The sequence below is a fragment of the Dama dama genome, chromosome 20 (genome assembly GCF_033118175.1).
Source record: "Dama dama isolate Ldn47 chromosome 20, ASM3311817v1, whole genome shotgun sequence".
Taxonomy (NCBI): Eukaryota; Metazoa; Chordata; class Mammalia; order Artiodactyla; family Cervidae; genus Dama; species Dama dama.
This window is the reverse complement of record NC_083700.1, coordinates 34,675,124-34,702,985: the sequence shown is the minus strand read 5'-3', so window position 1 is coordinate 34,702,985 and position 27,862 is coordinate 34,675,124. Positions and strand designations below refer to the sequence as shown.

The following is a 27,862-nucleotide window of genomic DNA, read 5'->3' as shown; positions in this document are numbered from 1 at the left end:
TGGATCTCCTTCTAAATCATCAGAATTTTTTAAAAAATGAAATGGAATAGAAAATATGAAAGCTTTTTGTGAAACTTTTTGTTTCCACTTATATCATGGATCATGACATAAAAATGCATTTCTTGCCAGCATTTGTATTAAAAAAGAAAAGTTTGGAAATGTCTTGCTGTGAAGCAACCTAGGCACAGATACAGAAGGACATATGTACACATGTGATGCAGGGCTGTTTGTGAGAATAGATGTTTGGAAATAACCTCAATGTCCATCAGTATGAGAATAAGTAAATACATATGGTAAGTGTACGTAGTGGAATTCCTTATAGCTAAAAGGAATGAACTAAAGGTATGTGCATCAGGCTAGATGACTCTTACAAACACAATATTATGTTAAAAAAAAAAAAGCAGAGGAAGGATACCTAACACATGATATTGTTTACATAAAGTTTAAAACAATCCAAAAACCAATACTATGGTGAATGTGTATTATTTCAAGGTATAGTCATGTCTACATATATATATATATATATATATATATATATATATATATATATAAAGCACTAAAATGTACATGAGGCTAACTAAAAACAAATGCAGGATGGGATAGTTGTTACTTATAGCAAGGAAGAAGGGAGAGAATGATGTGAGGGTACACCCAGGGATTCAATTTTACATGCAATTTTAATTTTGTTTTTAAAGAATAGATTTGAGACAAATGAGGAAGAGTGTTAAAATTTCACAAGGCTGATTGGTGGGTATGTGGATTTTTGCTGTGTTATTCTGATTCTTCTCTGATTGCATTGTATTCCACATGCATATTGTTGTTGACATTGATAATGAGTGTATTATTTCATGTGTGTAGTGTGGGTATTTACACACCTTATACCACTTAAGCTGCTGATCAGTTTATGAAATAAGGACAGAAATTATTATCCCTATTCCATAGGAAAGGAATCTCTGAGAGTGCAGAATAATTTATTAACAACTGGATTGTGGGGGTGCTTCCCAGGTGGCACTGTGGTGAAGACTCCACCTGCCAGTGCAGGAGATGCAAGAGATGCAGGTTCAATCCCTGGGTCTGCAAGACCCTCTGGAGAAGGAGATGGCAACCCACTCCAGTATTCTTGCCTGAGATATCCCATGGACAGAAGAGCCTGGCGGGCTATAGTCCATAGGGCCACAGAGTCGGTCAGAACTGAGCATGTAGGCACATGACTGGGGACTCAGCAGTTCCTTGCTTAGCCTAGATTTGCATGGAAGTCCACTGGAGAAATTCCCTTCAAGCCCAGGTGACTTGACCCCCCTCATTGACCACCTCCAAGCTTGCTTGGAAGGCACTTACTTAGTGAGGGGACAAATTGCATTAATAATAGCTAAATGTTCCCTCAAAAGTCATTCTGAAGTACCAGAAGGGACTTCCAGGAATGATACTCAGGTGATGGATACACATTTACAGCCAGTTTTTAGAAGGTGAAGGCAGTTTCTTTGACTACACCCCACCCCCGTCCCCACTGGCTCACTCAGTGACTTTGGACAAATCACTTAACCTCTCAGTACTTAACATTTACACGCCGGTAAACCGAACGTGCAATATGCATCATTACTCATTCCGGCTGGTGCAGAACCCAATTTGAAAATTAGGGACCGATTTATAGTGGATCCTAAGTAACAACATCAAATTTTCAACACAGTATATTTTCTGAGCCCCTTCCATTCCTCATTATTTTTCACTCTCATTTAAATGGCAGTGGCTATTTTAAAGGAGACTGAGTTTATACTTTTCAATGATCCATAACTTTCAAATCACTAAGGTAAGAATGGTTTTTGCTGTTAAAAAATTAAAGCCACGCCTAACTAGACAGCAAAAACTGGATATCTTCTGTTGCCCTTTTCGTCTGTTCTGGCTTTGAAGATTTTGGGAGAAAGCAGTTTGCTAACCAGAAGTTTTAGGATTTTATTTCAGTACTGATAATAATGCTTTGATGAGAATGCTTTAGGTTCTGAGTATCATGTTGAGGAAGAAGAAAGGCACCGCGCAGCTCCAAATCCAGGAAAGTTGGGAAAGATAAACTTGGGAGCCGGTGACTGCCAGCGCGCCGGGCCAGTTCCCCACCCGGGTTGTGGGTCGGGGTGGCGGTGATGTCTCGCTGACCCCTGGAGGTTCTGGCAAAGAACCGGAGCCCCCTCGCGGCCGAACTGCCCGCAGAGGCCACAGGTCCCTTTAAGGCGTCCCGCGGGCAGGGACCGGGGAGCTAAGGGGGCGGGAGGAGGGCTCGCGAGCGCGCGCCACGTGATTCGGCTGCCAAGTTGGTTCGCGAGTTTGACAGAAGTTTGAATTGGACTCGGGGGCTTTCTGCAGCCGGCCGGGCAGAGCGGCGGCCGCGGCCTCGGAGAGCGCGAGCAGCAGCGCCCCCCGCGACCCACCCAGCCAGCCTGGATCCCGGGCGGCCGACGGCCGCTCCAGCTCCGGTACCGCCCGCTTCGCGCGCCGCGGGTCAGCAGCCCTCAGCCCCACCACAGTCCCCGCAGCCCCCGCAGCCCCCGCGCCGCGCCCCGGTCCCGCTGCGCCAGCATGTCCTCGACGGAGAGCTCCAGCCGCACCGCGGACAAGTCGCCGCGCGAGCAGGTACTCCCCTCACGCCCCTGAGGCTCCCTCTCGCCTCTCCTTCTCTACTGGGGTGTCAGGCCGACCCTTATTCCGCCCCTTCTCCCGCATGTGAGTGGCAAAAAGGGGGCAGCGCCCTCCCGGTCCTCCACCGCTCTGACCCCGGGAGGGCTGTGTCTCTGCAGGTGGACCGCCTGCTCGTGGGGCTGCGCTGGCGGCGGCTGGAGGAGCCGCTGGGTTTCATCAAAGTTCTCCAGTGGGTGAGTCGCAGCCCCAGCCGAGGGCTATTTCGGGAGCCTGGACTGTGACGCTGACCCTAAGCAATGTGGCCGGAGTTGGGGGGTGGGGTGGAGAGGTGCTGCGGCTGGCAGGGCGGAAGGGTGGGGGGCGGCGACAGGTGGGCGGGGGAGGGGCGGGCTGGGGTTGCTTCTCCAGCACTTGGTGGCAGGACAGTGAGGAACGAGGCATGCGGAGTCCCGGATTCAGTCCTTCTATGTGCAAGGAGCCTTTGCCCAGGGCGCTCACATTTCACCCGGGCGAGAGGACCCGGGTGTAACCTTTCCAGAACTCTGATCCTGCACATACCACTCCCGGCTGGCCGGAGGGGGGAGGAGGACAAGGGGGACGAGGAAAGCTGCGGAGGGCAGAGGAGGGAAGGAGGCAGGCGACGGGTACCATCCTGTCCCCAGACCGCCAGGGCCTCACTGATCCTGGAGGTGGACTCCAGGGACAGGGTCCTGGCTGGCAGGCCTGCTCTGTTGAGATCACTAGAGTAATCTGCGTTGCTGTAACTGTGGGAGCATGTGCTTGAATGAATGAATGGATTTCATGGCTCTGGGATGAAATAAAAGAAAAGAAAAATAAGACAATAAAAGTAAGCCAAAACGTGCCTTGTAGACTAAGATAGAACATCGAGCTGGAAAGCTGGGGCCTTAGGTTACAGACCTGGACCTGCCTTTTCTGCCTACTTGACCTTGGCAAAAATCTCTTCTTTGGGCTTCAGTTTCCAATATTAATCAAATGTTGATCAGACCATCCCTAGGGTCCCTTTCTGCTCTAAATGGGTTGGCATGCTAGAACATTATCCTTGATTAGACTTATTCTGTGACCTTGAAGAAATCATTTGCCCAGGGCCTCAGTTTCCCTGTAGTGATATGGGGGAAACACCATCTCCTGCCTGACTGGTACTTTGAGACCTTAGCATGTTCTCTGTCCTTCCCTATAAATTAGGAACCTGGACAGGTGCAGTCACTCTTTCAAATTATAAAGACCTGTCGGGAACATTTAGCACACTATCACAGAAGAGATTTGTTAGACAATCCGCACACCAAATGGTGTGTGAATAACTTAATTAATGTGCTTTCAGCACAAAATTCAGCTGGGGAATAAGTTACCATTAATACTGAGGAGGATTGAGTTCTAAAGGGCTTTTAACTCGCTGGAGACAAGAGTTAACACTGTGTCATTGATTTGTAAATCATCCTTTGGATGAGAATCATCAGATCTGGAATTTGGGAGCAATAGTGCATTTGGGGTTATCTTCCGATATCTGAGACGGTGACTGGGGCTACAGGCCAGCCTGGGGAGCTCCCAAGTGCAAACTCTGGGACCTAGTGGGGACTTTCCATCTCCCTTCTGCCTCAAGAGCATTTGGAAGGAGTGCTCACTGAGCTCTTTCACCTCTCCTCACTTCCCTGCTCTGACTCACCCCTTGAGTACCTGAGGGGGCCATGGAAGAGTGATCTTAAGGCTCCATGTGTCTGCTATCCAGAGCTGGGGAGCCATTATGAGCAATCCAGAGGAGCACAACCAGAAATAAAAGAGTACAGTTTTATCATTAAACTAGACAATTGGATCTAAGGGAAATTTGAGAAAGACTGTCAAGGGATGAGGAAAACAATGAGGTTATTAGACCGCGGAATCATCCTCCATGGGGGGGATTCTGAAAGGCTTCTTTCTTCAACCTTTCTATCCTTTTCCCAACCCTCCCCCAGCCAACACCCATAACATTTCTGTAAGGCTGCACAAAGTAATGCCTGGTCTCGTCCACAGTCAGCTCTGTTAAAACCTGTTTGACTTTTAAGAGCCTCAGTTTCTTAGAGAGGAAGTTATGCTTTTCTCTCATAATATTCAATCCAGGAGTCCATGGCTAGGCTCTGAACTCAGCTTTCATTCAAAGGGTAGCCCCATAATAGACATGCTTTGCTTTCACTGCCATCCTGGTAACCTGAATTCAGAGTGAGTTTCACTTGCCCTGAGTCTCTCCAGGCGAACACAGGAACTGGCCCCAGGAACCAGCACCAAAATGACAGTGAAAATATCATTTGGGACTTTTTGCATATTTCCTGCTTGGAGGGATCAAATACTCCTGTCTCTCGACAAGAGGGAAAAAACACCACACACAAAACTTGCAGTTATTGTAATGATAACTGAAAACTCTGTTGTCACTGTTACCAAAAAAGCAAAGCTTTTACTGGAATCCTGGTGAGATAAAGTAATGTTATTCTTCTATTAGCATATCTTTTAAAAATTTTAAAATGAACTAATCTCACCTAAATTTCAGTTCTGGGGTCTCACTGAGTCTACACTAAGCTAGGCAAAGAACATGGACATATACCAATTATTGGAAGACTAGTTTTTCTCAGATTTCTAGCTATGGAAGCTGGGGTAAGTGATGAAATCTTCATGGATCTCAGTTTCTTATCTGTAAATGAGGGTAAGGTACATCTCATGAGCTCTCTGTAAAGATTACAGAAAGTAATATGTGTAAAGCATTGGAGCATTTGAGAAGACCATGGTGAGCCTGGCAGTCCAAGAGGTATTCAGTAAGTGTTGGTGCCCAATCCTCTCCTTCTCCCTAAATTTCACTTATTTGGCTCTGGGGTCTTGGTAGTGAAAATAAGGTATTTCAATAAATATGGAGAATTCAAAAGCACACCATCAGAGTTCGTAACAACCAATGAGATGATTGTGGGAATAGGCTCTGTGGGAGAACATGTCTTCCTTGTGCTCTGCACCAAGTGGAAATGTTAGTGTTCTCAGGACTGACAAAGGTTATCACCAAAAAGCAAGTTTGCACCAAAGTGGAGCCTCACCCTTAAACTAGCAAGGTTATTCTGACATCTTTCCAAAAGAGATGCAGAGGCAGGAGGAAGAGGGAAAGGAGGAGGAGGAGAAGAGTTTATGACCACCACTGTTCCCAGCAATGCAGGTCCATGAGGAGGAAGGCTAGTTGGTATCAGAGCCCCGGAGATGCCCCTTGTCTCAGGGTCTCCATCTTTCCTTGGCTTCTGTTCTTTATGCACAGCTTGGTGCTTAGTAACTTGGTGCTTGCTGGTCTTCTGCACTCTTCCCTGTGGCTCAGTCCCCTGACGCAGTTCAGGAAGAAGGCATATCTGGTGCAGAAAGGTGGAAGGAGCTGGGAAAGTGTCTTTCTCTGATCCTGCTTCCCGAGGTGCACAGCTACTTCCTCCCTCTTTGCAATCCTCCCTGCACAGAGTGGAGATCTTTTTTCAGCCTTAATAATTCTGTGATCCTGGGTTATGTTTTGGCTTTTATTTGAGCATGACTCCTTTCTGGGTGCAAACTCTTGAGAGCAGGCACTGGTCTTATTCATCTTGGATTCTGCAGCGTCTGGCACAAAGTAGATGCTCGATAACTCTTTGTTGATTAATGAATGGATGACATAGAGCACTGAACCGGCAATCGGGAGTTGTGAATTCTAAGCCTGGCTCTCACATTGGCTAAATGTGACCTTGGGGAAGTCACTTAATCTTTTGGGACTTCAGTTTCCACCTCTATGAAATGAGACTGTTGCGCTTGATAATCTCTGAGATCCTTTTTGCTCTGCTGTTCTGTGAACCTGAGAGATTTTCCCAAGATTCCACTGTCCATTCACTTAATAACAAACTGTCATCTGTTATCTGACACCTTCTGACTGTGTTGTTCTGATTTAACCATATATTCTGGTTAATAAAATTATATAAGGTGTTTAGAGACTCCTGACTTTCAAAGAATCAGAACAGAAGAGAATACAGTTAATACTAAAGTTACTATGGCTATATTTTGCCCATGGAGGAATCATAAAGCAGGGTTCAGGATTTTTAGAACCTCAAGGCTGTCTTCTGGACATAGCAGAACTTTCTGCAATGATGGAAAAGTTATATAATCTGTGTGGTTCATTATGGAACCTGCTAGTCACATGTGGCTAGTGAGCACTTGAAATGTGGATAGTGTGACCAAGCCACTGAATTTTAAATGTTATTTAATTTTAATTAATTTAAATGTAAATAGCCACATTTGGATAATTGCTTCCATAGTGGATACTGAAGCTCTAGGGTAGGAGCTCCATGAAGACAGAGATTTTGTTTTTCTCTTTTGTTCACTAATAAGTCATATTGCCTAGAACAATGCCTGGGACATAGTAGATGCTCAATAAATGACATCTTTCTGTAGCTGGTCAGGAGTGCCAGTCAAGAGAGTGCTGGTAAAACAGAAGGCTCCGTAACTAATTGTTCATTGCCCCAGGTGAGAAGTACCAACTTTTAGGGGGTCCTATGTAGAGCCACTCACTAACTGCCGACAGTAAAAATATATCCAACTGTCTGCCCTTCCTAGGGTGGTACGTCCTAATTGTGTCCAGTTCTGGACACCAGAAGCTAAGAGGAACAAAGAAACTTCCATGAGGACTCAGAGAACCACAGAGCTGACAAAAGATTAGAGAATCCTTATGAGGATGAGCTAGAGAAGTGCCACGCTTATGCCAGGGAGGCAACTTGGAGTATGTAAAGGTAATGATGCAGAGGTTTTGAGTGACTTCTCTTCAGTTCTGTCAAGAAGATGTGCACACAGGGGGTCTACTGTGGCCTCTGTAGTTTAAGTCAGATCAGGAGGTTATTCAGGCACTGGAGAGAGATCATACTGTCTCCTTTCCTGGAGGTGTGTTAAGATGGAGACAATTCTTGTTTGTTCGAATTAAACCTCCTGGAAACAGAGAGGTACCCATTATGACCTTTAGAGAGGGGTCAACAGCTTCAGCCTGGAGAAGATCTGCCAGGCCAGGCGATGCAAGGCGGGGCAGTGGCACCGGACACCACCCAGGGCCAGAGCGCAGCTGCTGGCAAACCCAGCCAAGAGCACATGGAGAGAGCTGCCCTCAGAGTGAGAGAACCACAGGGCTGGAAAAGGCCTTTGGGTGGCCTGCTCCAAACCTCCTGTTTTACGGACGAGGAAACTGAGACGCAGTTAGAGGTTGCTGGCTCCATAGTGACAGGACCAGGACTAGGACCCAGATTTCCAGACTCCTAACCGAGGTCTCTTTTCCTTCCATAACACTATCGAGCATTAGCGAGATACCATGCCCACAGCTCTATTCTATCAACTCTGGATTCAGGGTGGGGGTGTGAATTAGCTGTCCTCTAGGTAATTCATGTCTGAGATACTGAATCACAAAGCAACACACAAAAAGTGAACAATTAACAGAATAAGCTCACTGCTTAACACAAAGGATTATATCAGGCACAAGCCAATGGTAAGAACACAGGAAATGGGGTCTCCACAGATGATGTGGGAGAATAAGAAATTCCAATTTCTCACCTCCTTTTCTCACCAAAGTGTGTGTCCCCAAGAAGAAATTAGAACACTGTAGGATGAGGAAATTCCATTTCACTCAAGATAGGAGGTTTAGTAACATGTGATGAAAGGTGAAGAGGAAAACAATTCAAGTAATCTGAAATGCCTTTGGTTCTCAACACTGAGAAATGGCAGCATCAACAGATTATAAAGTGAAACACCACTGGGGAAATAGCAAAGGCTGATAAGGCAAGTGGAGGATACTTTTCTCTGGGTTTGAGCCAGGACTGCCAGCATCAACCCAACCAGCACTGTTGCTGAAGGAAAGGTGCCTTTAGGGGAAGAGAAGTTAGCTGGTGGTACTGTGGGACAGCAGCCCGGCCCCTGCTCCCTTGGCCCCTCTGAAGGCTTGGCAGAAGTGGTCCCCTCCAGCTATATCTCCACTGAGGCAGGAAGTCACTGTAAGTTAGCAAGAAGGTAATGACAAGATTGAATGATGCCTTCAAAGGAGAAATGGAAAGAATTCCATGCAGGCCTGATCTAGGTTGGCACAGGGGAATTTCTAGGATGCCTCTCCCTTGGGGAGGAAATTCAAATGCACCTTTGAGATAGAAGTTTCCAAAGCCTAAATTGCTTTGTTTTAGTCATCATCTTAAGGAGGCTATCTGTGGTCTCCAATGTCACATCCAGTGAGGAGACCTAGAAACTGCCCATTTCTCCCTCTTCATTTCCCTCCCAGGTACCAGTCAAAGTCAACCCTATGCATTTGGCCATTTGGTCCGGCATCCTGGGCAGTGAACAGAGCACCCTGAGGCTGGGAGACCAACAGAAGCCATGGGTCCCTGGCCAGAAGGGACTTGATTAAAGGGACTCCTGGGAATGGCTACACACTCCAGTATTCTGGAGTGGTATCCAGTGAATCTCCAGTATGCCTGGAGATTCCATGGACAGAGGAGCCTAGTGGACTACAGTCTACGGGGTCACAGAGAGTCAGACATGACTGAGCGACATTCATTTTCGCTTTCACTTGGCCCCATCCCATATCTGCACCTGCTAGGAGTGAGAGGGTAGTTCAGAGGGATAGATCTTGGCCAGTTGGGACCTTCTGACTCTTAAACGGGCTTCACTCTCCCTCAGCTCTTTGCTATTTTCGCCTTCGGGTCCTGCGGCTCCTACAGCGGGGAGACAGGAGCAACGGTTCGCTGCAACAACGAAGCCAAGGACGTGAGTGCCATCATTGTTGCATTCGGCTATCCCTTCAGGTGAGCATGAGCTGATTCTGACCCAGCACACCCTCTCTCATTGGATTGGCAGGACCTGTGTGGCTCTTCCTCCTCCAGAAACCTAAAGACCTTTTGTTGTGTGCCACTCCAGTTTCAAATAGAATTACAAGGCACAGGTGCTTCCTGCTCTTTAGGAATTTCAGACACACTCACCAGAGAAAAATATAAGGGAAACTCAGATAAATCCTTGTTTTAATAATGTTCCAGTCCATGAATAACCAATAGCAGGTAATGACAGCTCCTACAGAAAGAACCCTACTGTGTGGGGTGGAGACATAGGAGTCTGGACTAGTTGGGCAAGTCTCTTCTACCCTCGGCAGCCTCCTCCCTGCCTTGAAGGTAAGGAAGCTTGTCAGTACTCAGGTCCTAAAGAGCTGAAGGGGGATGCTCAGCTGTACCAACAGAATACAAGGAGGCACACCTTGACCAGGAGGTAGAAGGGAATACTCTTTCCTGGGTTTCTAGGAGCTTAGAGAAGGGGGAGCCCAAGTGTTCAGAGGGGAATAGGGACAGGGCTCATCTCTTCAGAAATTTCTAGTAGCAGCATCCAAGTTAGATCAGCTGTCTCTTGAACATAATAGTGTGTTTGTTCTCCTCTCTTGATTTGGTCTAATGTAGTCTCACTGGGGGACTTAAAGTCTGAGAATGGGTAATTCCAATCTTAACTTGGGCACAGTGCTTTCCCAGGGGCAGGATGAAGCTCATTCCCCTGATGGTTTGGCTGAGAGAAATAGATGAACTATATATATTGTGGTTATGACCTAAAGGGTCCTAGAGATACTTGGGAATACAGGGTCACCGTGACTGGGTAGGGTGCATGAGTGTGGGGTGGTGACTGAGCGGGAGGTAGAGTTTGGCCAGAATTCCAGGGAAATTCCTGTCTTGACTGCAAGGTTCCCTCCAGAAACTTTCTTCCCTACATGCCCCTCTCTCGGCTCTGCAAGAGTCCTTGGGTGAGAACGGGGGCAGGATTACCCCTGGGGCACGGAGAGCCTGCTGCTTGCACGGGGGGAGGATTGCCCTGAGCTCAGGGCTGGCTTTCTGCCACCTGCAGGTTGAACCGGGTCCAGTATGAGATGCCCCTCTGTGATGACGAATCCACCTCCAAGACCATGCACCTCATGGGAGATTTCTCTGCCCCCGCTGAGTTCTTTGTGACCCTGGGCATCTTTTCCTTCTTCTACACCATAGCTGCACTCGTCATCTACCTGCGTTTCCACAAACTCTATACGGAAAATAGGCGCTTCCCACTGGTGGTGAGTGGGCACAGCCAGGAGGGATGGGGTGGGGAGGAGATACTGTACGTCCTAGGCTGAGGACAAGCGTGGCGGCTTTCCTGGGTCCCTGACGCTTCAGGTGAACCTCCTCGACCTCCCTGCCAGCTCTTTGCTGTTGGTCCCTTTGGGTGCTGGGGCTGCCAGGTCCTTGGGCCTGTGGAAGGCCCATGTCCCAGACCTCTGTGTCTACCAACTTCCCATCACTTGCTCTGCTCAGAGGAGGCACAACAGCTTCAAGAAGTAGGCTCTGGAGTCAGATTTGCTTGGATTCAAACCCCAGCACTGTCCCTTACTAGCCACATGCTCTTGACAAATTATTTAACCTCTCTAAATGTCAGTTTCCTCGACTAGAAAATGGAAAGAAAACAATAACTATCTCACTGTTTTGGAAGGATAAAATATCTGGTATAAAAATGTCTAGTATATAGTTAGCCTCCATAACTGCTAGCTATTATTAATACTATTTCCCCTTTGCTTTATCCTTATCCTAGGCATGCAAGGTGGAAAGGGTGCCTTAGGGGATCCCGACTTATCTCCCGTGGTCTGCCCTAACTCTGCCACCAGGTGTAACTGAGCAATGGTGATCAAAGCAAAGGCTGGCGAAGGGGAGAGTGGTGCGTTTAGGCTGCTTGGCTTTAGGGCTGACACTGACCAATAGATGTCTTGTTCCCTGACCTCAGTTCTGAGGGCATGGGCAAGGGTAGCCCTGGCTGGCAGGATTCTCATGATGGAAGATTCCTCAGAATGATCTAGGCTCCCTGAGGCTCTAGGTGTCCGATAGGATGGGAAGAGGCAGCTGTCCTGGGACCCCAGGATCACATACATTAGGGCAAGAGGAAAAGAAGTGCAGAATCATGGAGTCCTTTCTGACTATTTCCTGTCCCTCTGCTCCTCCCAGGACTTCTGTGTGACTGTCTCCTTCACCTTTTTCTGGCTGGTAGCTGCAGCTGCCTGGGGCAAGGGCCTGACTGATGTCAAGGGGGCCACACGGCCATCCAGCCTGACTGCCGCCATGTCTGTGTGCCATGGAGAGGAAGCGGTGTGCAGTGCCGGGGCCACGCCCTCCATGGGACTGGCCAACATCTCCGTGGTGAGAGTTGTGGCCACTGATGGGGTCTGGGGGAGGCAGCCCTGTCCCTGATGCCCAGGCCAGTCACAGCAGTAGGGGCTGAGAAGAACAGAGAGGGTGTCCCCACAGCTGGTATCCCCAGCACCTGCAGCCAGCACATCCCCTCTGCTTCATGCTGCCTGCTGGCCCCTGGCTGACCCCAAGGGACATTTGGGAAGGGCCACTCAACCTCCCGTTTCTTCCCCCTTCTGCCCTCTGCCTCCCACTTCCCTCTGTTCTCCCCCACTCCTGGCATGCTCTCTGTGACCACCTCCCACTCTGCCTGTCTCTTTATGTGTGTGTGTGTGTGTGTGTGTGTGCGCGCACACAAATACATGAAGACAGCGCCTAGGGCTTTGATGGGACTCAAAGCTGGGAGCTGACCCAGACTGTATGAGAAGGAGCTCCAGGCTGGAAAGGAGTTTTGGGCAGTGGTGGGTCCAGCTGGTATGCATGTATTGGCCACCTTAGTTGTTAGAACATCAAAATATCTCTATATCAGTTGGTAAATAGCTGAGGCCTCGAGTTTTGCAAATGCACCCCTGTCATCCCAGCCACCTCAGCCCAGCCCTGGAAAGCTTTGGCTTAAACATCCCCAGATAGAGACCTGGGTTCAATCCCTGGGTTGGGAAGATCCCCTGGAGAACAGAAAAGCTACCTACTCCAGTATTCTGGCCTGAAGAATCCATGGACTATACAGTCGCAAAGAGTTAGACACGACTGAGAGACTTTTACTTAGGGAAATCTTTCCCTGAAAATGGTCAAAACATCCTCAAGGCCCAGTAACTGAAAGGTTTAATGGCTGGTACACCAGGGAGCTTTCTAGATCTTGCTGGAATCTTGATGATAGGTTCCACCTCCCCACACCGCATCCCCCAAATTGTACTGTAAAAATGTTCACATACAGTGAAGTTGAAAGAATTTTTACAATGAACACCCACACACTAATCAACTAGCCTGCAGCAGAGGCTGGTTCTCAGAGGCTGTGAGGGTACGTATAAGACCCCAAGGAAGATGCCTGGGTCCATACCAGCCAAGGAAGAGGCTGGTACCATTAACATTTTACTAGACTTGCCTTATCATGTATCTATCTGCCTCTGTTCATCTATCAATCCATCTTATTGTTAATGCATTTCAAAGTTAATTGCAGACATCGTACACCTCCCCTAAATACTTCCTGCTGATAGTTTTTTAAGTATTTTGAATAAATATTTGGCTAGAGCCAGCTGGCTGGCTGCCCTGGGAAAGGAGCACCTTGGACAGCTCTGGCCCTGCCCACCCAGGAGGCCCCAGGGATGCTGGGCTAGGCGCCATAAAAGCCCTTGCTCTTTGCTTTGCTTTGCATGGTGCTCCACTCCAGGAATCACATTCTCCCAGCGACCAAGCCACAACTTGGGTGCATGCTGCAGACAGAGTTAGATACCTTCATCAGAGAGCCCCTCAGTGGGTGATGGCCCTAAACCATGCTTCTACAGCCAGTCCTCTGTCTTTTAGTCCTTCTAACCCTCTGTGCCTCCCTCCCCCCAACCTCACACAGGCATTCCCCCTCCTGGTTCCCACAGTGCCTTCCTTCCTATTCTCACGACCTCCCTCCTCCCCCCACCATGTCTTTGCAGCTCTTCGGCTTTATCAACTTCTTCCTGTGGGCCGGGAACTGTTGGTTTGTGTTCAAGGAGACACCATGGCATGGGCAGGGCCAGGACCAGGGTCAGGGCGCCAGCCCGGAGAGCGCAGCTGAGCAGGGAGCGGTGGAGAAGCAGTAAGCAGCCCCCAGCTACTCCCGAACAGGACAGCACCTCTTCAAGCACCTCCGGCTTCCAGGACCTCCCTCTTCCTTCTCCTCCAACTTCCCTCCCCCATCATTCTGGGCTTTGAGACGTCTTCACTGATGGGCAGGCACCAGCTGTCGGAAACCTGGGCAGCCCTCCCAGTGCCTTCCTATCCCTCCTCTTCCTGGAGTCCCAGATGGCAGGAGCTCAGTGCTTCTTGTCTACTGCCTGGACCCAGGCATCTTCCTTGGGGTCTTATACGTACCCTCACAGCCTCTGAGAACCAGCCTCTGCTGCAGGCAAGGGTTGGGGTCAGGAGACCTGAGACTGGTTCCTTGCTGCCACTTCTATCGATCTGTCCAGCTTCAATAAAAGTGGGGGGGGAGGGGAAATTGGCTGGCAGCCTTCTCCCTGCTCCCTTGCATGGAGGGCCCACCAGTGGTTTAGTGACCTGTCTTCAGTGGCTGTCATCAAGGCCCCATGTCTGCACTGACCTGACATCAGTCTGAGCTCAGTATGTTCCCCACTCCCTCCTCTGGCCGCTGTTTGCCCACAGAGTCCATCATGTTTGAACCCAGGAGGCTGACTTGCCTAGAAAACAGGCTTCCAGAGGGTCCCAACTGCAACTGAGTTGCAACTTCAAGAAATAGTAGCCAGGAAACTTGCTGGGGAATCAGTTTATTCTATTCCCTTAGTTCTCCCACCCCTCCCTGCTGGGGCGCTTTCCACCAACACTCTCAACTCCTACTTGCCCCAGAAACTCTTTACCTTTCTCCCTGTCCTCCTTCTTGGGCTTGTCTTACACTTGGGATACAAGATGAGGGGGCTAGGAGGCTCTCTGTTTCAGCCCTCCCCACCTCCTGCCTTTCTGTCCACCTCCCTTCCCCAGCCTCTTGGATCTGAAGCAGTCAAGATACTTTTCTGAGTCTGTTCAGGCCTTCCTTTGATTTCTGTGGGGCCAGCTAGCAGCTTTGGAAAGAGGAAAAAGGACCATCATGAGTCTAAGCTGCCCCAGGGCCCCGGGACATGGATGGATGGGCCCACTTCCCCTTCACTCTCTTCTCCTTTTTTTTCTCCTCCCTGCTCCTTCTCTGGACCCTGGTTCACATTTCCCTTTCTCACCTTTATGAAAGAATATGCCCTCTCACTTTGCCCTCCATTCCTCCTCTGTCTCCTCATTTTTTCCAGGCTCTATCCCCCCACCCCTCACCCCCACCTCAGTCCAGGGCAGGCCGATGCTATTGGTGCTTCTTTATTTCGGGACCCAGTTCCATATTTATCCTTGGTTGTGTCTCCTCTTCCTGATACCTCCTTCAGTCCCTCTCTGGACCCCAGGGCCCAAGAGTCACCGCTGACTGGATAAGGGCCATCTGCCTCCCATGCCACTCAAAATGTTTCAGTCTGCCCTGGCCACAGAGCTGCCCAGGGGAGACTGACAAAGGCAGAACCCAGCCATTTTCCAAACCAGGGCCAGTTAGCCCATCTTGTCGTCCCAGAGGTGGATGTGTCCTGTGTGTTTCTCCTCAGGACTGAGTCAACCCCTCCGACCTCCTCACCTTCCTCAGCACCCTGCACAGTAACATGTGCATTACTGGGGAACCCAGGTGGCAGGACCTTTGACTTTGGGCCAATCTTTTGGGTCAGAGTTTCCCCGCTTGATAGGGGAGTGTGAGATTTATATCTTCAAATGCCCCAGAGTCCTTCAGTGAAACATTAGTTTTGTTTGTTTTTTTTTTTAGCTTTTGGGGAACGGATTTGAGGAGGGAAGCTGGGAGATGGGGATGAGGGTATTTCTAAGTCTGAACCTCTCTCTGTCCTGAGCTGTCCCCATGATTACTCAAGGAAAAGGTGGGACAGCTTTGCCTACAGCTCGAGACACAGAGGACAAAGGGGTTCCTTCATTTTTCTTCAAGCTGGCCCCTGTGAGGGTCTGTGAGCAGCTTCTACTGGAACTATGTTTGATTCTGTGTACGTATTTATAATTTATCTGAAATGTGATGGATAAAGTGTTCTCATTTGGGGGGGGGGCCTAAGTTACTAATTGGCCCTTCAGCTAGGGAAGGGGGGTTGGTAGGTATACACTCCTGCCAAGGACTCCTAGCCCAGAACTCTCCCTTAGGCCAAGAAGCCTCTTTTATCGTCTTCAAGTGGCTGGCTTGTTCTCAGTCAGAAGAGCCTTGATTTAGGCTATGGCCTCTCTCTTCATGGCCATCCTAAAAGGAAAGGCTGCTTCACCTCATTACCTTCAGAGGGCTGGACTGTCCTCAGAGGACTCATGTTCCCTCCAACCAGGGCTGGCATCACCACTTTGCCTAGTGGGGCCTGAGGTAGGAGAAGGTGTCTGGTTTCTCCAGCTGCTGGGAGGAGGCCAGCAGGCAGGGCACTTGCCTTTGCCCTAGTAAATTCTGACCCTGCCAGGATGCCCACCTCGGACCTTTTCTGAACACGAGTTCCCTCCACTATCACGGTCGTAGATGTCCTTCTTCTGGGATTGCAGATCAGGGGCGGGGGGCGAATGTTGCATGTTGTTTTCTGGTGCTTGTCATTATACACATGAATAAACAATGCTTTAAGCATTTGCCATGAAGGAGCCAAGAATGTAGCCCTTATGGGGATTTTTTTTTTCCTCCTCCCCTTGCTTTAAGTTCTTGGACAAATATCAGCATTTTCAACCAAAACATCATTCTACTCCTCTCCACTCTGCACTCCCAGCAATAAGAGTCTGAAGGCTGAGTTGTTCGTGGCAGACCCCAGCCTGGTGACATCTCCTCAATCCAAAGTAACTGAGACTCATTAATAAATTTAGAGTAAACTCAAAAGGCAGGAGATAGTGGCTTCCACAATGCTGTTTCCATGTGCTTTCCTACCATTTGTGACCTAATCTAGCTTCCTGTCAGGAGTTGAGGGCCTTATGCGTTGCCCTCTTAACCTTACAAACTTGCACCTCTGTGCCCCTTCTGACAGACAGTCACAGGCTTCATTTATATTCCCTTGAAAAATACACTTGGGCACAATATTACACTCAATGTCACCAGGTTCGCCAACCTCCTAGGAATCATCTATGGTTTTCAGGTTAAGAAGCTCTACCATCAGAGATCATCCTTGAAGTACTTTAACATTCCTTGGGTGAAAATGAGAAGACATGCAGAGGTCTTGAAGTCACAGACCTTGACTTATTTGCCTCCAGTGTGATTTCCTCTGAGATGAAAGAATGAATACGGGGTGGTGTAAGGGAAAAGAGAATTAGTATCTCTTTTCCGATGTGATGGGGTAGGAGACAGGCTTTTGTCTCTTGAGTGTATTAAGGTAAGAAAGAATGTTATCAGCTGAGGAGAAAGATGTGGATGATTAAGGTATCAATATTTTCCAGGCCTTAGCAAGGAAAATAACAGATCTGATGAGAAATCATCCTATGACGAAGCTCTGGTAGCAGCCCTGCCAGCACAGAAAATATTCGTTAGAAAAAGAAGCCAAAGTGATGGATGGAGTCAGGGTCCAACCAGGGTTTGGGAAGAGGCGATACAGGGTATCGATCGCAGTTATCAGAAGGGGAGAGACGGATCAGCAGAGATGCTGCAAACACCAGCAGCCTCAGGGCCACCCCAGTTCCGGGGCTGGCTCTGGCTCACAGATAGCCTTCTGTCATCCTGACAGGTGATCTTGGTCAGCTCAACTAGGTCCTACCAAATCCAGAAAACGCTACTCCAACCCTCTGCTCTGCATTAGGGCAGCGTGGTTTCCCACACAGGCACAACACCAGAGTTGAGGATCCTCCCCCACTCCAACCCCTGTGTCCTTCAGCACATCCTACAGACCCCCTCCCTTTGCCCTTCTGATTCACAGCGCCCACCTCCCTGCACCTACCCTATTCGATCTACAGGGAAGCGAAGTCGCTCGTGGCCGCCAGCCCGGGAAGGGGCGCCAGTCAGCTGGCGGAGGCACCGCTTAAAGGGGCATCTTGGGCAGAGAGGTTTGGGACTGGGGTCTGTATGCAGTGAGTTTAAGAGAGGGACTGGTAGCAGAAAGAATGTGTTCACAGGGTTAGGAGAGGAGGTCCTGAGGCTTTGGTCTCTTTCTCCCCCCGCAATCATGCATTTTGGAGGGGCTCTTGTGGCAAGCTCAGTAGGCAACAGCACCACCTAGCTGACTACATTTCCCAGAAGGCTATGTGGGCGAGAGACTGAGAGCCAGACGGACGGTGCTGCGCTTGCGCAAAAGGGTGAGCTGGAAAGGTGGGAGGGAGAGGGGAAGCGTGCCCGCGGCGGGGAGGGGGCCGCGCGGCGGCGGCGCCGGGGCGGGCGCGCGTCCGCGGCGGTGATGGCGGTGCGTGAACGCGCGGCGGCAGCAATGGCCGCTCTGGAGCGGCGGGTGCCGAGTCTCGATGACTTCGCGGGACAGAGCTGGAGCTCGTGGGTGGAGCGGGCCGAGCTGCCCGCGGCCGACGGTGAGTGAAGCTCCTCTAGAGTCTGAAGACCCCATCCCTGTCTCCCCTCCCCCTCTCCGGGCCCCCGCCAGCAGAGGGGAGCTGCCGACGGGAGCCACCGTCCGGCTCCCCGGCCCCCCAAACAAAGGACCCGCCGGGTCCTAGTGCCCGCCTTCTCCTCCACCTTCGCGCCTCCGGGTCCTAGCGCCGGCTCTCCGCCAGCAGCCCACCCTGCCCACCTCTGCCTCTGCCGTCGCCCAATACCTGCCCCTACATCTGCTTTCCTTTATGTTTCTTCTTGCCTTCTGTCCTCCAGCTTCCGCCCCTCCTGCACCTGCCTTGGGCTTTCCCCATCCGCAACAGTCCTCTCCACGTGTTTCCCACGCACCCCACTTCTGTGCCCCCCTCCCAACCCCCCTTGTTCCGTCGCCTTCTGCCCCACACCTTCTGCTCCTTTTCGGCGTTTGCCTGTCGACTGCAGTGCCACTGGACCCCCGCCTCCTCCGCATTAGTTCATCGGTCCATCCTTCTATCCATCCTCCCTTCCTCCCTCCTTCTGTCCATCCATCCATGCCTCCAACCCCCCGTCCTTTCCCGGGCCTCTTGCCCTACCTCCCGGGCTCTCTCCCCTGACACCCACCTTCTCTAGGCCCCTGAGTGCTTTTGGTGGAGCGGGCTGACAGCCCCTTTCCTGATCTTTGTCTCCTGGGCCCCAGGGGGCATCTGGCCTCGTGGCCTTTGGGGTGACAGCAGGCATCACGCCCCAGAAGAAGTTTGCAAGTGAGAAGAGGTGGAGGAGGAGACCACATGGAGCCGTCTCTGATGACACTTGTTCTCCTCTGAGACATCCAACTCCCAGCTCAGTTCTGTTCATCACTGCATTTTAACGGACTTCAGAGTGGAGGCTGCCCCTTGTCTCTTGCATACCTAACCCACCACCCCTCACATCTGGAGATTATATAAGACTGTCAGTATTCTCATTCTAGAAAGGGGCAAGTCTGTTAGTAGGTGTCAGAAGCAGACCTAAGTGGGAGCCTCAGGCCACCCTAGAACTGCCCCATGCTGGGTGGGCAAGGATGGGGCCATTGTCAGGGTCTGGGTGCACTGAGAACCGGAAATGGAATCAGACGGGTTTGGTGACTCAGAATTGATTTTTTTTTTTCCAAGGGACAGGGAGGGGGTGTAGAGGAGGGAGGGGAGAGCAGTAAGGTAGGGGGATGGGGAAAGAGCTGCTTTGCATAGCTAAGATGTTTTTGTCATCAACCCAGAAACTGAGGTACAAGGGCAACCCTTGCCCAAACCCCCTTAAGAGGAAAAGGGTTTGTGTAGCTGACCGAGGGGACTTGGAAGATGCTGAAGGGCCCCAAGATAGCAGTTTCTCTGCTCTGTGGCTATCCTGTCAGTGCAGGACCTGAGCAACTGGGTGTAACTTTCACAATGCCATGGCAACCCAAGTGAAACAAAATTGAGGTTGGGGACCCGGGAGAGTATCTGTTTGGGATGCCAAGAAAAGCGGGAAGAACGCATCTGAGAAATTTCAAGAAGGGCCTCGGGGATCTGTAGTCAAATAAGTGAAGGACTGTTCCCCATTTACATGGGGAAGCAGGCCCAGAAAAGAGATAATTACCCACAGTCATCCAACTGGTCAGCGATGGGATCCTGAACTGCACCTTGGAGTGAAGGAGCCACACGAAAGGATCCTCCTGATGGAGCCAGCTTATTCCAGAGGTAGCAGGTGAAGGAAGAATGACCACTTGAGAAAGATCCACTGATGGTTCTCTGGGTGGTCCTGAGCACCGGGTGCTTGTCAAGAGGCAGGGGCTTCCTCCTGCTTGGCCACAGCACCTGGTCGGGTTGGAGATGGGCGTCTGGGATGGGAGTGGTCCTTCTGAGCTGTGTTTCTCCTTTAGGGGCTGAGTTGGAGGAGAGTAACAAAAACCCTAAGAAGTTGGATGCCATGACCCTCATTAAAGAAGGTGGGAGTCGGCACACATGAGGGCTGGGGCTCAGGGCAGACAGGACCACCTTTCCTTCTTCCAGCCACAACCCAGGAGGTGGCTGTAGCCAGCGAAGCAGCCAGTCTGGGCATTCTCAGTTTGATAGGTCTGAGTCAGCCTCTTCCTCTGGCTCCTGTGACTGACTGAGGGAGATCCTAATCATTGGTGTTTGCTGCTTTCTCACCTGAAAGCCTGCATTCTTAGGGATTGGTTAGATTGAACTCTGGAAGCATCCATCATAAAGCCTCTTATATCAGCTGGGAGGGGAAGTATCATCTGAGTGGTGGGTGGGTCTGTTCTCTGATCTTACAGGGAAACCCTGGCATCCCCAGCCCCAGTGATAAGGGCTTCTGTCGTTGCAGACATGTCCATCTTCGGGCACTGCCCTGCCCATGACGACTTCTATTTGGTTGTATGTAACCATTGCAGCCAAGTGGTGAAGCCTCAAGCTTTCCAGAAGCACTGCGGTGAGGGGAGCCCTAGGGAGGAGATAGAGGGAACAGGGGAAGGTGGAACTTGGAACTCCAAGGACAGGGCCAGTTGGGAGGTCACGTGGGTAATGGAGGGAGGCTTTGTGAATAGGAAGGTGGGGTGGGGTGGAGCTTCAGACATTGTGGTTGGTTGGGATTATTGTTTAAGCAAACTTCTAGCAAAGTAAAGTTCTAGCATCTGGGAAGAGCTAAGAGTTTCAAGAAGCAGAGTCCTAGAATTTTCAGTCTTGAAGGTGTAGATTCAAAGGGGAAGGAGGCCAATCTAAAACCTAACATTCGGAAACTGCAGATTCTCTATCATGAATCTGTGATCAGGGTTAGGAGGATGGGGCAGGAGGCAGTTAATAGCACTCATCTCGATTGCTCTCTCCACCTCCTGGCGACAGAAAGAAGACATGGGCCCCTCAGCAAGCTCTACACCCGGGCCCCACCTCCACCTCCAGCCCCTGCCAGCTCTCAGAAATGCCATGTAGTGAATGGGCAGGGCCCTGCTTGTAGGGCCCCAGGTTCTACCAAAACCTCCTCCAGGGAGAAGGGCCAGGGGTCTCGCAGCCGTGGCCACCAGCCTCCTGAGAAGACCCAGAAGGACAACCTCTGGTAAGGAAAGGCTGGAGACTCCCTGAGACAAGCCCTGACCACACAGCCCAAGGAGGGGTTGACACAAATGGAAGCAGCCATGGGGCGATGGGCACTGCTCATGGTGGGAGGGAGCCAGCTCTGCAGCTCCCTTCCACTTGCTCCAGGGAATATAGGATTCCCTTGTCCCGAGTTCTGTACCCCTGCAGGAGCCCACCCAAATTCCAGGAAAGGAGATGGTCCTGGGCTAGAATCCGGGGCCCAGACCCAGCCTCCCTACCTCCCAGCCTACACCCTCTCTCCACGTATAGCCTTTTCGTGCCTGTGGTGAATCTGGAGAAGATGTCCAGTCTTCCGAAGCCCGATGGACATGGAATCAGGGTGGCCCCACCCTCTGCTTTCCTCAGCCAGCCAGGTGGCCTCACCAAGGACTCCCCTGGAAAAAATCCCATGGCATCCCCTTCTAAAGAACTTCCTGGCAGAGAGAGCATCGAGATAGCCCCCAGTGAGGGCCCCAGTCACCGGACTGAAGGCAGCCCTTCTGAAAAGGAGCCTGGTGGGGTCAAGCTGCCCCCCAAAACCCACCGGAAGATGGCTCGTGAGTAGTCATGGTCTTGGGGGTCAGGAAGGTAGAGTGGGGACTCCTTTGGACAGCTTTGTTCTTGGGTCTGATGGAGAGGGGGTCAGCGAAGAGGGGGCTTGGCCATCTCAAATTGCTGGGGTACAGGGACCCCTGATCATCCCTTGACGTGGGCACTCACTTGACCTGCTTGCTCTCTTGGAAGAGTCTCTTCAGTCCAGCTGTCCTGATTAAGGCTATGGGAGCCTGTGCCCAAGTAGGTGAAGTTACTGTTCCTCACCCTGGGCTATGGACCTTTATCTTTTTTCTCACCTAGATCCAGGGCACCAGAAACCTCCCATAGCTGGTTTCCCTGGCATTCCAGATGCCTGTGGCTGCTCCTGTTTCTTGGTGTATGTTGCTCTATTTGGGGCTTGGAGCCCCCCAAAGGATTCTTGGACTGATAATGGGGAGGGGATGGTTCTTATGCCCAGCAGAGAGCTGCTGATGTCCAGAGGAGTTTGTCTGGAAGGCTACAGCTGCAGACCTGAGAGCCAGAGGCTCTCCTGCCTTAGGCCCAGCTCTTCCCAGGCCTTTGGCATGAAGATGCCAGACCTTCCCCTGGGCCTCCTCTAAGTGGCTGTGGAGTTCATGGGACCTGCTTTCCCCACAGGGAAGGAATGCGACCTCAACAGGCAGTGTGGGGTAATAAATCCAGAGACCAAAAAGATCTGTACCCGCCTTCTCACCTGCAAGGTAACCTCTACTCCCTCTGCCTGCTGAGGGAGAACACGGGCCCTGGGAAGGGAGAGGAAGTGCGATCTTATCCAAGGTCCAACTCAAGGGATGGGGGTTAAGCCCAGACCAGGGATGGGGAGAAGGGGCTGCCCCAGTGGGCCCCAAGGTAGGGACAGCAGGCAGGGGGGTGGCTCCCAGATCCCCCTCAATCTCTCCGCTTGCCTAGGCCAGAGCACACTGCTGCCCCTTCCCCTGCTCAGCTCACACCCCCTCCCCACCCTCCACCCTGCTGTGTTCTAGATCCACTCAGTGCACCAGCGCCGGGAGGTCCAGGGCCGAGCCAAGGATTTTGACGTGCTGGTGGCAGAGCTGAAGGCCAACTCCCGCAAAGGGGAGTCTCCCAAGGAGAAGAGCCCAGGGCGCAAGGAGGCAGCTCTCGAGCGCCCCTCCCAGGAGCCCCCCGCCTCAGTTCAACTTGTGGCAGCAGTGGCTGCTCCCAGCGGCGCCTTCTCTGCTCGTGCCAAGCCAACCTACCCCTACTGTGCACTGCCCAGGTAGGTCCAGGAGCCAGCACCCATCTGACCCGGGGACGCTTGGCCCCAAACTGTCAGGGACCCCTGGAGACAGGCCCGGGGGTGTCCTGGAAGATGCTGCTCGCTCCACCCTGATGTGGGGGGAGGAGCCCTGGCAGTGGTGTGGAAGCAGGTGATTCCCCCGCTGCTAACCTGGCATACCGCAGTACCCCTGCCTCTCTGTAGCAATCCAATACCCAGGATAAAAACATTCTCCCAGCTGCTTCCACCAGGTGAAAAGTCGTCACTGGGAAGCCAGAAGGGTCAGGGTCCTGGGTGAGGCAGTCCTTCTGTGTATTTATTCACTGGCCCCTTCATGTGCAGAGGCTGCGCTGGACCCGGGGGAGAGCCTGCCTTGCCGAAGGAGACACACACCCAGCTCTGCCTGTAACACGAGGGGCAGACACGAAACACGGGCTCAGCTCACAGACAGGCTCATAGGAATATGTGATGCAAGAAGGGGGTTGAGAAAATTGACTGGGCTGACCCGAGCTGAGTGCAGTTACACTCAGAAGATTTTCTGGAGGAGGCGAATCTGGAGCAGATTTTCCCCCTGAGGAGGCAGGGCCTGGGAAGTGAAGGGGCTGGGGAGAGAATCCCTCGGGAGCTGTGGCCCCTGATCTTTCCGACTCTTGACTCTGTGAGCTCCGTTGTCCCCTCCCTCCCTGGCCCCCTTCCTCTTTGTCTGATGGCCCACAGGGTGTCTGCCCTGGCTTTTTGAGCTTGACGGGTTCAGGGACAACCCCCCCTCCCCGACCCACTTCTGTCATGTTGCCCTCACATCCCCTTTGGCCCTTCCAGGTCCCGGGCCTCCTCTGAGAGTGAGTTGGATGATGAAGGCCCTTGTGGTGGTGATGGGGATCCAGGCCTGTTCCCCTTCCCCCTGCCCCGGGGTGGGGCCCAGGCCTCCAGCGAGGAGAGTGAGGAGGAGGGGACATCTGATGACCTCCACCTCCCTACTGACTGCCATTATGCAACCCGGCCCCCTCGGCCACAGGCGGTAAGGACCCGGAGGGTGGGGGTGGGGTGAGGGGGTAGCCTTCCTGGTCCAGAGTGTGGGAAGGAGGTCTGATTCTGTGTGCAGGTACCCTCCCTGTATTTCAGGCACTGGTAACCATGTACCTTCCTTCTGCCTCCAGTTCTGCACCTTTGGGAGCCGGCTGGTGAGTCCAGGATGCTACGTGTTTAGCCGCCGGCTGGACCGGTTCTGCTCGGCCCTGAGCTCCATGCTGGAACGGCACCTCAGCTCCCACATGTGGAAGTGAGTCTCTTGGCCCCAGAACTTCCCTCCCTGGGTCCCAGGCACTTGTGGGCTTCAGAAGCCCTAATTCTTTACACATACCTAGAGACGTGGCTTGGCTATTGGCCAGGAAGCCCCCAAGTAGGATGAAGAGGAAGTGGGGAAACTTGGCGGCCTGGAGCTAGGCTAAGGTCGGGCACGAATGGGTCGTCTGGGAGTGAATCTTAACTCTTACCTGTCACTTCCAGTACCTTTTAGGTAAGTAGGGGTAGAGGATGGCTAACTTGGGATTTAAAGCGGGATTCTTAAAGCATCTATATATTAGTTACATTTCTGTCTGTCCCTGGGCCTTCTTCGTGTTCCTCAGTTCCAGCGTTTCCCAGCAGATGGCAGCACTGCCAGGGTTTCTGGGCCAGTTCTTGGGGCGGAAATGCTGTTGTATATTGGTGGGGATGCCCTCTGGCTTGCTTGGCATCACAGTGGGGCTCTCTTTTTGTCGCAGGAAGATCCCACCAGCGGCTGAGCCTCCCTCCCACCTTGTCAGCTCCCTCCCATCTGCTCCCCTGAGCCCATCCCCTACGGGCAGCAGCCCTCGCCTTCCAGGCCCACCCCCCAGACCTTCCTGCCCTGCCTCCACGCCCCCCACCAAGGACAGCCTTGGCCCCAGCTACCCTGCAGGCTCCCCCAGCGTGGCAGCCGCCTGTAGTCAGGCGGAGTGCATGGGCGGGAGCCAGGCCATCACCTCACCACTGCCTGCCAACACGCCGTCCCCGTCCTTCAGCAAGCTCCCACCTTCCAAGGCCAGCAAGTCGTCCAAAGGCAAGGATAGGCTGGAGGTGGAGGCTCCTTCTCGAAAACGAAAGTTATCACCGGGCCCCACCACTTTCAAACGGACTTGCATCCTGGAGCCCACTGGAAAAGGCAAGCCCTCTGGATGCCGGGGTCTCTCAGCCAAGACTAAACCCGCTCTGGGCCTGGGGCTTAATGGGACGGTGGGGCCAAGAGTGAAGAGGGCAGGGCCCCTGGACTGTCGGGGTTCCCCTCATCAGCCCCCCACGCCAGTCAAGGCCTCTCAGCTGGACAGCCAGGCGGTGGCTGGACATGTGGCCAAGGCCCTGCCGACCACCTGCCTCTCTGAGGAGGAGGTAGCCAAGAAGCGGAAAAACCTGGCCACTTACTGCCGGCCAGTGAAGGCCAAGCACTGCCAGGCCGGCGCCCCTGCCGACGCGGCCTGTTCTGTGCGCCGCAAGAAGCCGGGTCCGGCCCTGGCCTTTGAGGAGAAGTGTTCTGCACTGAAGGTACCAGCCCAGCTCCCTGAAGAGCGGGGGCGGGGAAGGGTCAGGATGGATGAGGTTGGCGTGCCCAGCAGGAACCTGACAGAAAGAGGTGCCTAAGTAAAAAAATTTGTGCAGGGAGGGGAAGACTGGGGAAGTTGAGAGTTCCTGGGCTATCTTCTCTAGGGAGAGGTGACCCCAGCTCTTGCTTGGTGGGCCTTCCCCTGTCCCCAGCCCTCTCTCTTGGGCTAAGGAGATGTTGCCTCTGCCTCTTCCCCTTCCCCCACTTTTGCTTTAATTAAAGGGCCACTTTCTGAATTGGCTGTGGCCCTCACTCCAGGAACTGGAGCTACCTCTGTTCCCTGAAGGAAAGGAAGTTGGACTCCATGAGCTCTGATAAGAAAGGTTTGGGCAGTGGGGTTGAGCTGGGGTCCCAGAGCTGTGGCCTAACACACTGGGGCACAGGGTGGGTGGGCTGGTCTTGTTCGTTGGTTTTGCTTCTGGGCATTAGGGCCTGAAAGGGCAGGCACAGCACCCAAGGTCCCCATATGCATGTCTGTCCACCTTGCACATGTATCCACTGCCAGGTTTTCAGGTGTCAGGCAAACTCTCCAGGGTTTCCAGAAAAGCCAGCAGCCAGATTTATTTGCCTCTTCTGATGGGAGCCCTGGAGTAGCATGCTCTGAGCTATACATATGATCTTAGCGAGGAGGGATGAATTGGGTGGGAAGGGGGGATGCCCTCCTGGTTTAGGCACTGACCAGATGCATCCCAACACATTTCACACCCATATGAGAGTAGTAATAAGTTGACAGTTGCCCAGGGCTTGAGTGTGTTTGTGTCCCCCGCTTACATGGGTGATCTCCAGACTGCCTTTGCTGGGCAGGCATTTATCCTCCCCCGTGCCTAGCTTTACTCAACAGACCAGCAGGAGGAAATCGAACCTTAGCTTTTATGGCCCACATAGTTCACTGGATAGGAGGACAGGTAGACCCCCTAGCCTGACCCTGTCTCTTGCCTCTTGTCTTCCTGCAGTCAAAAGCCCATTAACAAGAAAGTGCCTGCCCACTGCAATGGAGCCTCCAGCACCTCCTCCCCTCCAGATCCGGGCCCCAGGCTGCTGCCGCTTTTTATAACTTTATATTATTTTTTTTAAGAAAAAAAAAAAAAACTCTTTAAAATACCTCAAGACTGTCTTCCTGTTCTGTTGCTGCTAAGAAAATATAAAAACAGAAACATAGGAAGGAAAGAAGTGTAATAAAATGAGTGTCCTTACTGTCCCCAGCTACACCCCAGGAGGCTGACCTGATAGGCAGTCAGCCTCCAGCTCCTATCACTTGCCTGGAAAAGAATCTCTTATGCTCATATGTTTTCGTACTTTTAGTCTCTGGAAATGGCTAGGGGTTGTGTCACTGGGGGAGTCTTAGGATGAGGAGGCATGTGGCTCCTAGTGAGCAAGGGGACTACAGTCCTATTGGGGAAAGAAACTTGATGGGGGAGGGGAGCCACACCTCCGGGTCTACTCTTGGATCTTCTCCTTGAAGGTATAGGAGAATCAGCCTGTGGCCCTATTCTGGTCTTCCAGCATCCCGGCACCCCCATCCTGTCTCTGAATTACTGCCTCAGTTTCTTCAGCTCCTCCTGCCTCTTACTAGTAACCTCATTTTCTCAACCACTGGAGCTGAAGTGGAGTTGGTAATTGCTCTCAGGATGTCCCTGATTCCTGTGGGACTGCCTGTTTTGGTCTCTGGCCCCATGGCCTGTGGGTTTACCCTTAACGAAGGAGTGCAGCCTCTCCCAGGTAGACCTCCTTAAGCTGAAGCACACCTTTTCTGGAGGCAGAAAGGGAAAAGGTAATATCACTTACAGAACTTCCCTTGGTGTGGGAGGCAGCCACCGTGTGGGAGGTCCTAGTCCCTCAGGATCACCTGGCTCCCCGGGGCTGAGCAGATGGTGTGGAGGCGGCAAGGGCTAGGAGTGCCCTAGATTTTCCATTTGTCTGACTGGGGACAACAGCTACTGTGCAGATAGGGGACAAGACTGCTGCCTGTCCCTCCTTTGGTCCTCAAACCCTAATTGACCAGGCACGGGGCACTGGTTTTTAGCTTTATCTGCTCCTTTTCGGTCTCCTCGCTTTTAGGCAGAGGCGACTCTCACTCCCTTAACAAGACGGAAGGAGGGGTGGCAGGAGAGAGTGGACAACCAGGGAAATCCAGTATTTTTGGAAAACTCAAAACTGGTTTCACACTCTCGGTTCTGTATACCAGATTTGTGACTTGGGTGAAATCAGTTGTCATGAAAGTAATTTTCACAGGCTATTTGAGACATAAACCCCATAAGCCCGTGTAGACATAAAGATACGAATGAGGTTGGCTGAAGAAAC

The 27,862-nt window shown here is 51.8% G+C and overlaps 2 protein-coding genes across 6 annotated transcripts; both read left to right on the top strand.

Moving 5' to 3' along the window:
• The first annotated feature begins 468 nt into the window (after window positions 1-468).
• SYPL2 (synaptophysin like 2) lies at window positions 469-16,187 on the top strand. Its single transcript, XM_061168441.1, has 7 exons — window positions 469-492; window positions 2,356-2,622; window positions 2,787-2,861; window positions 9,310-9,434; window positions 10,510-10,711; window positions 11,631-11,822; window positions 13,457-16,187. Exons 1-7 carry the CDS (start codon window positions 469-471, stop codon window positions 13,601-13,603), a joined length of 1,032 nt encoding a protein of 343 aa, XP_061024424.1. The 3' UTR covers window positions 13,604-16,187.
• A 1,716-nt stretch (window positions 16,188-17,903) lies between these two features.
• Window positions 17,904-26,673, top strand: ATXN7L2 (ataxin 7 like 2). Of its 5 annotated transcripts, none has more exons than XR_009689078.1 (12): window positions 17,916-18,053; window positions 18,749-19,760; window positions 19,943-20,008; window positions 20,392-20,496; window positions 20,907-21,117; window positions 21,408-21,694; window positions 22,329-22,411; window positions 22,694-22,947; window positions 23,767-23,965; window positions 24,105-24,226; window positions 24,708-25,884; window positions 26,515-26,606. XR_009689078.1 is itself a non-coding variant. In XM_061121219.1 (11 exons), exons 1-11 carry the CDS (start codon window positions 17,927-17,929, stop codon window positions 26,527-26,529), a joined length of 2,265 nt encoding a protein of 754 aa, XP_060977202.1. In that variant the 5' UTR covers window positions 17,904-17,926; the 3' UTR covers window positions 26,530-26,673. The 5 variants fall into 5 exon arrangements, 1 of the variants encoding a protein (XP_060977202.1); XR_009689079.1 differs by having other exon boundaries at window positions 18,749-19,767; XR_009689076.1 differs by lacking the exon at window positions 18,749-19,760 and having other exon boundaries at window positions 17,904-18,053.
• Window positions 26,674-27,862: the final 1,189 nt, after the last annotated feature.